At 40.9% G+C, this 9,444-nt stretch overlaps 1 protein-coding gene across 4 annotated transcripts in view; it reads left to right on the top strand.

Moving 5' to 3' along the window:
• Nucleotides 1-723: 723 nt before the first annotated feature.
• HMCN1 (hemicentin 1) overlaps nucleotides 724-9,444 on the top strand; it is a 454,683-nt gene continuing 445,962 nt past the window's right edge. For all 4 annotated transcript variants that reach the window (XM_055319154.1, XM_055319153.1, XM_055319155.1 and 1 more), the window contains exon 1: nucleotides 724-1,027. In XM_055319154.1, the coding sequence (XP_055175129.1) occupies nucleotides 754-1,027 (274 nt within the window). In that variant the 5' untranslated portion in view covers nucleotides 724-753. The remainder of the gene's footprint in view (nucleotides 1,028-9,444) is intronic.

The raw sequence follows: 9,444 nt of genomic DNA, 5'->3' as shown, positions 1-9,444 counted from the left end.
GAAAGCCATTGTTCGCACGGCGGGGGGGGGGGGGGGAGTGCCGTAGGTCGGGAGCAGCGCGGGCGGGGGGGCGGGAGCGGAGCTGACACCGGGAGCGCTTCCCCGGTTCCGAGCTGACCCTACAGGGGGGGAGAGAGGAGTCGCCCTCCCGGAGGGGGGGGGGGCTCCAGCGCCGAGGAGGGGGGGCGGGGGGCGCCGCTGGCCAATCAGGAGGCGAGGCCGCGCCGGGCTTCCCTCCGCGCTCCCGAGCGAGCGGCGCACAGTGGAAAGTTGGGAGCCGGAGTGGCTGGCTCCGGCGGCGGCGGCGGCGGCTGCGGCGAGGGCGGCGAGGGCGGCGAGGGCGGCGGGGGCGGCGCGGGCGGCGGGACTCGGCGCGGCGCCGCAGGGCTCGGAGCGGCCCCCGGGGCATGGGCCGGGCGCGCTGCCTGCTCTCCGCGACACGCCGCGCGCGGCCCGCGGGCACCTAGCCGTCCCGGAGGAAGCTGCGTCCAGACAAAAGCTGCCGCCTCTCCGCCCGTCAGCCCCTGCAGGGCTTCGGCGCTGGTGCCGGTCCCCAGCGGACTGTCGCCTCCAAACTTTTTCGCTAGGTCGGAGGGAGCGTTCGAGAGCCTCATGAGTTGCCCGGAGAGGAGACCCCCTGCGTGTTGTTGAGGAGGGCTGAGCCCTGCACTCAGGCGCCCAGGAAAAAAAAGAAAAAAGAAAAAAAAAAAAGGAAAAAAAAAAAGAAAAAAAAAAAAAAGGAAAGAAAAGACCATGATCTCCCGGGACTTTGTCCCCACCGCATTCCTGTTTGCTCTTCTTTATTCCTCCCTAGCTCACGATGCAAGCCCCCAGTCCGAGCCCGAGCCCGGGGCTGGGGAAATTCCCGAGGGGGCCTCCACCTTGGCTTTTGTGTTTGATGTGACTGGTTCCATGTATGATGATTTGGTTCAGGTGATCGAAGGGGCTTCCAAAATTTTGGAGACGTCTCTGAAAAGACCTAAGAGACCACTTTTCAACTTTGCTTTGGTGCCTTTCCATGATCCAGGTAAGGGAACTAACGATTTATTCTTTGTGTGTGTTCTTTCTCATTATGTCTTATGCTGAGAAATTATTTCAGGGTTAGGAGGTTTCCGGACTTTTATTTATTTATTTATTTATTTATTTATTTATTTATTTATTTATTTATTTATTTATTTATTATTTATAAATGTGTAGCTGAAAGCCATTGTAACAAAGAGTTGCACTTGGCATCTGGCTTTGCTCCCCGATTCCTACTCAGGTCTTGTGCAGTGGTCCCTAAACCTGGAAGTGTGGAATTACAGCAAAAACCAGAACCCGGAGTCCTGAGCAAGGACGTGGAAATTGGAGTTCGTTGGCTTTTTAAATTCTAGAGCTAAAGAATGCTTAATTATGAAGGCCGACTTGGACACGGGCATCCAGCAGCGCTGCTCTCAGCTAACTAACATCCCGCTTGAGAGCACACTCAGGATAACGCTCACATTAGAGAGGGCAGAAAAACCTGTTGTGTGAGACACTGGGGAGCTTGTGAGTAATTACTAGTGGAACCGAGGAGATGAAAATAAGAGAGAAGCCATTCATTTCTTAACTGAATCTATGCATCTTTGCCCCAAGTCATCATTAGGTAGGTTCACAGATGGGCAGAAACATTGTGTCCATGTCTCATCTAGTAGAGATGCATGTAATTTGGTTGTGGGTACTCTTTAAAGGTAGTCAAAGCAAAATAACTGTACTTTCCCCCCTAAAGTCATGGGTTTCAGTTGCTCCGCTGTTACAGGATCCTATTTACTTTATCTCAGTTTCTGTTTCTAGTGGCACCTTTCTGGAGGCTCAGAGGAGCCCCTCATTGTCATTGCTGAGGGCAGCTTTGCAGGGGGAGCCCTGGGGCTTTTGCTGTCTGACATCCACCTGAGTTTCATTAGCGCAAGTCCCTGCCCAGTTGAAGAAATAAATAAAGCAGTGGTTTCTTAGCACTCCTCCCCCACTGTTCTCCCACATTTTTCCTGGTTTGAAAGTCTCTCTCTCCACCCAAAAGACCTTGACTCAACCTCTTCACAATGGGAGCTTGATATTGAGCATCTCAAATTCTTGCCTTGTGCATTTTGATAAGCATATGAGTTGAGATGATCGCTAGGTCTTAAATGTGGCAGGTTCCAGCTTTCTTAAAAAAATGGCATGGGGGAGAAATTAAGAGGGAAATAGAACTTTCTGGGATTTTTGGTTGTTGTTCTTCAAATGTTGAAAATAAGAACTTGGGCAGCCCTGGTGGCTCAGCGGTTTAGCGCCGCCTTCAGCCCAGGGTGTGATCCTGGAGACCAGGGGTCGAGTCCCACGTTGGGCTCCCTGCATGGAGCCTGCTTCTCTCTCTGCCTCTCTCTCTGTCTCTCTCTCTCTGAGTCTCTCATGGATAAATAAATAAAATCTTTAAAATAAGAACTTATCCTACTTTTGGGGGGGCATATAGAAGAGTAAGGTAGGTTTTTCTACATTGATTAAACATGAAATGTTCTGTATATTTGAATAAAGAATTAAATGGTCATTTACTGTTTTACTGTCTTAGTAAGACACCTCATGTGTTATGTTTCGACTTATTAAATGTCAAGATGCCAGTTGCGATGCGCGATGCAGTTCAAGACTTTTGCTGTTTTGGAATAGCTTAAATATGTTTCTTCTATGGGGATACAGCTGAAGTTGGCTAAAAAGTAAAGTAAAAATTGTTGTCTCTAATTAACATCACAATTCACTTTTCTCCACAAGACTCTTATGAAGTGACGTTGCTGCAAACAACTCAAAAATCACCCCAAGTCATAAATGGAAACTAGATAATCATGATATTTTGATGTGATATGAAAAATTATTGGAATAAATTGTATTGTGGTGTGCCGCTTTCCAATTGTTACCAAATGGGAAAGTATGCTGTAGTTGACTTTCCTATAGTTTAGCAATCATGTTTCAAAGTGGGGAAAACTTGGCACGCTATAGCTTTTTTGAAATAATATGAGAAAATGATTAAATTGGTTCCATAAAGTTAATTGCATGTATAATTCAGCAGAATTAACATTATTGTGATTCAAAGTAGAGAGAAGTGGCCAAGTGTTTATGTTTTTTAAGGCTATTTAAATATTTTTGAAGATAAAGAGGGAGATACAAATTAAAACATACTAATAACCTTTAATTTACTTTGCTGATTCACTTTACTGGATTATAATATCATCTTTGTGTGATATTTGTGTGTTTGTGTATATGGTGTGTAAAATCATTAAGAGTTTTTGATTCTCTTGTACTTTTGATTGGTGATCAGCATGGAATGACACAAAGAGCCTTGAATGGGGATTGGCTGTTTTACTGAGTGACATTAGAGAAGTCAATTTACCTGTTTCCTCAATTATGAAATGAGAGAATTGGATTTGAGCATCTCTAAAGTTCACTTCTGACTATGACATTTTATGGCTGGCTGTTTTACTTGTGATGGTTTTTCATGCTCCTAACACCTATCTTTATGATTGGGTGCTACAACTGACATGGAGAGAAGTATGTGGACTTTAATACAGTAATTATAACCTTGACTACCTATAGCTTTTCAAAGCTGGGTAAGATCTGAGGTATACTCGAAGGCATTTGACAAAAGCCTGTAGGCCTTTGCACATGATTGCTTTGGACTTCTGCATTACATTTGGCTCAAGGTGTATGTTTGTGGGTGGGGGCAAAAATTAAGACACATGGAAAACACAGACATACGTGAAGTAGAAGTCTAACAAGTTAACAAGGAGGTGGTAAAATCATTCAGAAAATGTGCATGTAAGGAAGCCAGTGTCAGAGGACCAAAAACACACCCATGGCAGGAGGAAGGATCAGGGAGGATGAGGATCATGAAAAGTCAAGCCAACCGTTTTGATGCTGGCTGTGGTTAACATGGGTTTTTCACTTCCATAATTATGTTTACTGTATTCATTTCTAACAGTTTTATTGAGATATAATTCCCTTCCTATATAATCCTTCATTTAAAATGTATAATTCAGTGGTTTTTAGTTTATTCCCAGGTGGGTGCAACCATCACTGCAGTCTGGAACATCATCACTTCAAAGAGAAACCCTGTGCCTTTAACTTATCATTCCCTTAGCTTCCTATCATCATCCTCCCAGTACTTAGCAAGCACTAATTTACTTCCTGTCTATAGATTTTCCTGTTCTGGCCTTTCATCTGAATACGGGCTTACACTATGTGGTCTTTATTGACTGACTTCATTCACTTTAGCGTAATGTTTTAAAGGTTCATTCATGTTATAGCATGTATCAGTACTTTATTCCTTTTAATGGCTAAATAATACTCCATTGTGTGGATATACCACATTTTGCTTACCTGTTAATCCATAACGGCTCTTTAGGGTTTTGGCTATTATGAATCATGTTTCTATCAACATTTATGTACTAATTTCTGTGTGGATATATGTGGTGTTATAATTTATAATAAATATATATTTGGTCTTCATTCCCATTTCTTGCATAGAGTTCCTAAAACCCTTGTAATATCCTGAATGATGAGAGCCATAAAATTGTCTTTTGTTGTGGTAATGGAATGACTTTTGGATCCCACCTATGGATGGAGGCTGGTTGCCAAGAGGTTCAACCATGTGATTAGAGGGTTAGAATTTTTAGTCCCATCACTGACTTCTGGGGAGGGGAGAGGAGTTGGAGGTTGAATCAATTGCCAGTGGCCAGTGACTTAATCAGTCATGACTAGGTAATGAAACCTCCATAAAACCTCAAGAGGACAGGGTTTGTATTGCTTTGGGTTGGTTCTCATGTGGAGATTTGGGGAGAATGGCACTCTCAAAGACAGCATGGAAGCTTAACACCTCTTTCTACATACCTTTCCTCATGCATCTCTTCCATCTGGCTATTCCTGAGTTGTATTCTTTTATAATAAACTGATAATCCAGTGGGTGAGTAGGTTTCTTGAGTTTTTTGAGCCACTCCAGCAAATTAATCAAAGTTAAGAAGGAGGTCATGGAACCTCTGCTTGATAGCCAGTTGGTTGGAAGTACAGGTAACAGCCTGGACTTGCAGCTAGCCTCTGAAGTGGGGGGTGGGGGGGAAAGGGGCGGGCAGCCTTGTAGAACTGAACCCTTAATTTGTGGAATCTGGTGGTGTTGGAAAATAGCTTGTGATGTGAGGAAATCCCCCATCCCCACAATGAAATTCACAGCACAGAAGAATGTATGTTTTCATTTCTCTTGGGTCCACAACTAGGAGTGGAATTGCTGGATCATAATAACTCTATGTTTAATTGTTTGAGGAACTGCCAGACTGTCTTCCAAAGCATTTGTACCATGTTCCATTCCCACCAGCAGGGAAAAGCATTCTGATTCCTTCACATCTTTATCAACACTAGTTTATTATCAAACTTGTTGAATCTTATATATTGTTTTTTGCTGTGCTTTTTACAACACTCAAATTTCTGTCTTTCTCAGCACATGATTTTGAGGAGGGCCAATGGTCTTCCTCTAACTACAGCTCCTTTTATCACTCAGTTTTCTAATTCTTCTCTCTGTAAGACAGGTGCAGTATGTATAATAAGTCACTTTATATAAAGGAAAATTCCCTTCTTCTCTTTCATTATGTCTTTGTCTTTTTCCCCCCCAGGATATCTTTTATCTGTCTACGTTCATTCATTCACTCACTTACTCACTCACCTGTTATGTTTCCAGCATTGCTTCAGACACTGGGCATACAATTATCTGAATAAAACAGACAAATACTTCTGCTCTCATAGAGCTTCCATTCTCCTGGGAGGGAACACAGGCAATAAAGAAAATAATCAAAACATATATGGTGTGTTTGTTGGTGGTAATTGGCCTAGAGAAAATAAGAAGCATTAAGAGTTTGAAGTGAGTTGAATGTGTTGATATTTAAAATATGGTGATCAGGGAAGCTCCCAGTTGAAAAGGTCACATTTGAACAAAGACCTGAAGGAGATGAAGGAGGGAGGGAGCAATGAGGATATCTGAGGAAAGACTTGCAGGTAGAGGAACAATAAATGAAATGTTCTGAACATGGCAAGAGTATCCTGACATGTTCAAGGAACTGTGAAAAAGATCAGTGTATCTAGAGCACAGTGGGGAATACGGGGAAGTTAGGAGGTGAGATCAGAAAGTTGGTGGGGCACTTGGTGAAAGGGCTCATAGGCCACTGTGACTTTGGCTTTTCTCTAAGTGAGATATGAGCCATTTTAGGGTTTTGAACAGAGTAATGACATGATCTGACTTCTGCATCCACATAATCATTCCATTGTAGAGCAAGGGCAGAAACAGGGAGGGTAGGAGACTATTGTATCATTTAGGAGACTATTGTATCAAAAGGGTGGCATATCTTGGTGAAGTTGGTAGCTGTGGAAGTTTGGGAAGAGAGTTGGATTCTGTATATATTTTGAAGATTAAAACCAAAAGGATTTAATGATGTGTGAGGAAAAGAAGACAAGGCAGATGCTGAGGATTTGTTTTGAGTGAGTGGAAGCATACATAGCATAGCCATTTACTGAGATGGAGAAGAATGAGCAGAAGCAGATTTAAGAAAATTTTGGGAGGATGAGGCTTTTAGTTTTGGATATCGTTAAGCTTGAGATGTTTTTTGGTATCCAAGTGAAGATATTAAGAATGCTGTTAGATATATGAAATTAAGGTTCAAGGGAAGAGGTCTGGGTCAGAGATATACATTTGGGATCCAAAGGGGTGTGTGTGTGTGTGTGTGCATGCATATATATATATATGACATTTAGGGCTGTGAGTCTAGATGAGCCACTGAGGGATTGATTATATATATAGGGTACCTTTACGATTATTCTCAATAATATATATATATTATATATATATATATAGTAAAGGTACCCTTTATATATATAATATATATTATATATTTTATATATATATTTTAAATATTTATTTATTTATTTATTTATTTATTTATTTATTTATTTATTTATTTATGATAGACATAGAGAGAGAGAGAGAGAGAGAGGCAGAGACACAGAAGGAGGGAGAAGCAGGCTCCATGCCGGGAGCCCGACGCGAAACTCGATCCCGGGACTCTAGGATCGTGCCCCAGGCCAAAGGCAGGCGCTAAACTGCTGAGCCACCCAGGGATCCCATAAATATATATATATATAGTAAAGGACCCTGCCCTGAGACAGCAATTGTTAGCAGTCAGAAAGACGAGGATCAACCAGCAAAGGAGCCTGAGAAATTGAAGTCAGTAACTGAGGAGAAGAGTTTATTTATGTATTATCCTAAAAGTCAAGAGAGGAAAGGATTTTCAGGAAGAAACACTAATTGGTTAATTAAGAGGAGGACCGAGATTTGGCTAGTCAATTTTGCAATGTGGAAGTCATTGATGACTCAACAACCATAGTGAAGTGTAGTGATGGGAGTGAAAGCCTGTGTGGCGAGAATTCAAAAGAGAATCGGAGAAAAATAATTGGAAATCTTTGGAATTATATTGTTGTTTCCAACTACTGGAATGGTTGCTTTGTTCATGAAGCAAAAATTGAAATAGTTTTGATAAATGATTCAACCAGTATTTTACAAAGTGCAAATTCAATGTATTAGAAAGAACATCCAATTTGGAACAGAAGATTTGTTTTCTTTTCCTTAATCTGTCATTTGAACAAATCATTTAACCTTGCCAGACTTCTGTTTCTCTATCTATAAAATTAGTGCCTTGGTAGGTTATTATTAAAGTTTGTGATTTTAATGACTAATATGGTGAAAGATAAGTGACTGCAAAGAGATTCAAAGTAGCAAGGACTTGATTCATTTGGAGAAATATCAAAGTTATTCATCTTTACACTTAAAAAGTTTCATTGTAAAAAACCTGTGAATCTTCAGTGACTTGGTATGATTCTTTCCACAGGACTTACAGGGTGCTAAGAAAGCACTTAAGGACTTTTATGAAAAGATTCTCTTGGAATATTTTTTCTAGGCAATAGCATAATCACCAGAAGCCGTAACGAATAAAAAGATTTTTACAAAGAAAATATTGTACATTTAGACTTTGTTTTTTTTTTAATTTTTTTTTTTATTTATTTATGACAGTCACAGAGAGAGAGAGAGAGGCAGAGACACAGGCAGAGGGAGAAGCAGGCTCCATGCACCGGGAGCCCGACGTGGGATTCGATCCCGGGTCTCCAGGATTGCGCCCTGGGCCAAAGGCAGGCGCCAAACCGCTGCGCCACCCAGGGATCCCTACATTTAGACTTTGAAAACCAATACAAATTTATATGAACTGAATTTCAAATTGAAATGTTTTGAGTTCCAATAGTATAGGAAAAAGAACTACAAAATTATTAGTCTCCTTTTGCTTCTAGCATATTCTACAGGAAGAAGGATTTTCATGAAGAAAAGGATTGGTCTTTAAAGTCCAAGAGAAATCCAACCAAAGGCAATGAACTAACATTTAATGAGATATTTTGGCTGGAGGATGATAATTTCATTTCCTAAGGTGATAGAGTATTTTAACCCCGAAAGAGTAGATACTATGTCTCTGGATGTTTTCTGAGGATATGTAGAGGTGTTTTTCTATGTACAATGAAAACTTTCTCCCAAAATATATAAGAACCAAATTTTGATAAATCCAATATGTTAAATGTGTTAGGGATGTTTCTCTCTAACCAAAAACTCTCTGACTCCCACAGAATGGTGTTTTTTTTGTTTTTGTTTTTATTTTTTGTTGTTGCTGTTAAGTTGAGGAGCACCTTCTTTTTTTTTTTTTTTTTTTTTTGAGGAGCACCTTCTAATTGTTGGTAAATCAGAATTTGGTTTTGCTTGTGGTTTGTCTCTGGTCAAGCCAACAATATCCATCCTCAGTGGTCTTTATAATTTTGCTTACCTACCTTTCTCTCTGACTTGACATTAACCTCCTTGGGCAAGGACTGCTCCATTTATCCCACAACACAAAGCATGTGTTCTTTGCCACACTGGTCCCTTGAACACTTGACCACTGCTTTGTAACTGGGAAACCGGCAAGATAATTTAAAAATATAAAGATGAGCCATCATATTTATTGATTCATCCACTTATTCTTACTCATCAGTCAATAATAGACTTCTTACTATTTGTCAAGGACTGTGGTAGGTACTTTTGATGAAAAAATAATGAGACATAACTTACAAGAAGTTAACAGTCAATGTGGAGAAGAACAAGAGAAATAGCAATATTATATTATATACCATGATACATTTTATAGTGGAAAGAAGAATAGGGTGCTGTGTGAGCCCAACGCAGTGCCCCTGATTCATAATTCAAAAGGTGATGGTCCCCACAGGGTTTCTGAGGTATCGCCTGGGCTGAAACCTGAACAAAGTACACAAGTAAAAGCAGTTTAATCAAAATATTAAGGAGTTTGGATTTCATCCCGAAAGCTATATGTAGCCTGGAGTATTATAAGTGAGGAG

This window comes from Nyctereutes procyonoides, unplaced genomic scaffold (genome assembly GCF_905146905.1).
Source record: "Nyctereutes procyonoides isolate TBG_1078 unplaced genomic scaffold, NYPRO_anot_genome, whole genome shotgun sequence".
Taxonomy (NCBI): Eukaryota; Metazoa; Chordata; class Mammalia; order Carnivora; family Canidae; genus Nyctereutes; species Nyctereutes procyonoides.
This window is presented reverse-complemented; position numbering and strand designations above follow the sequence as displayed.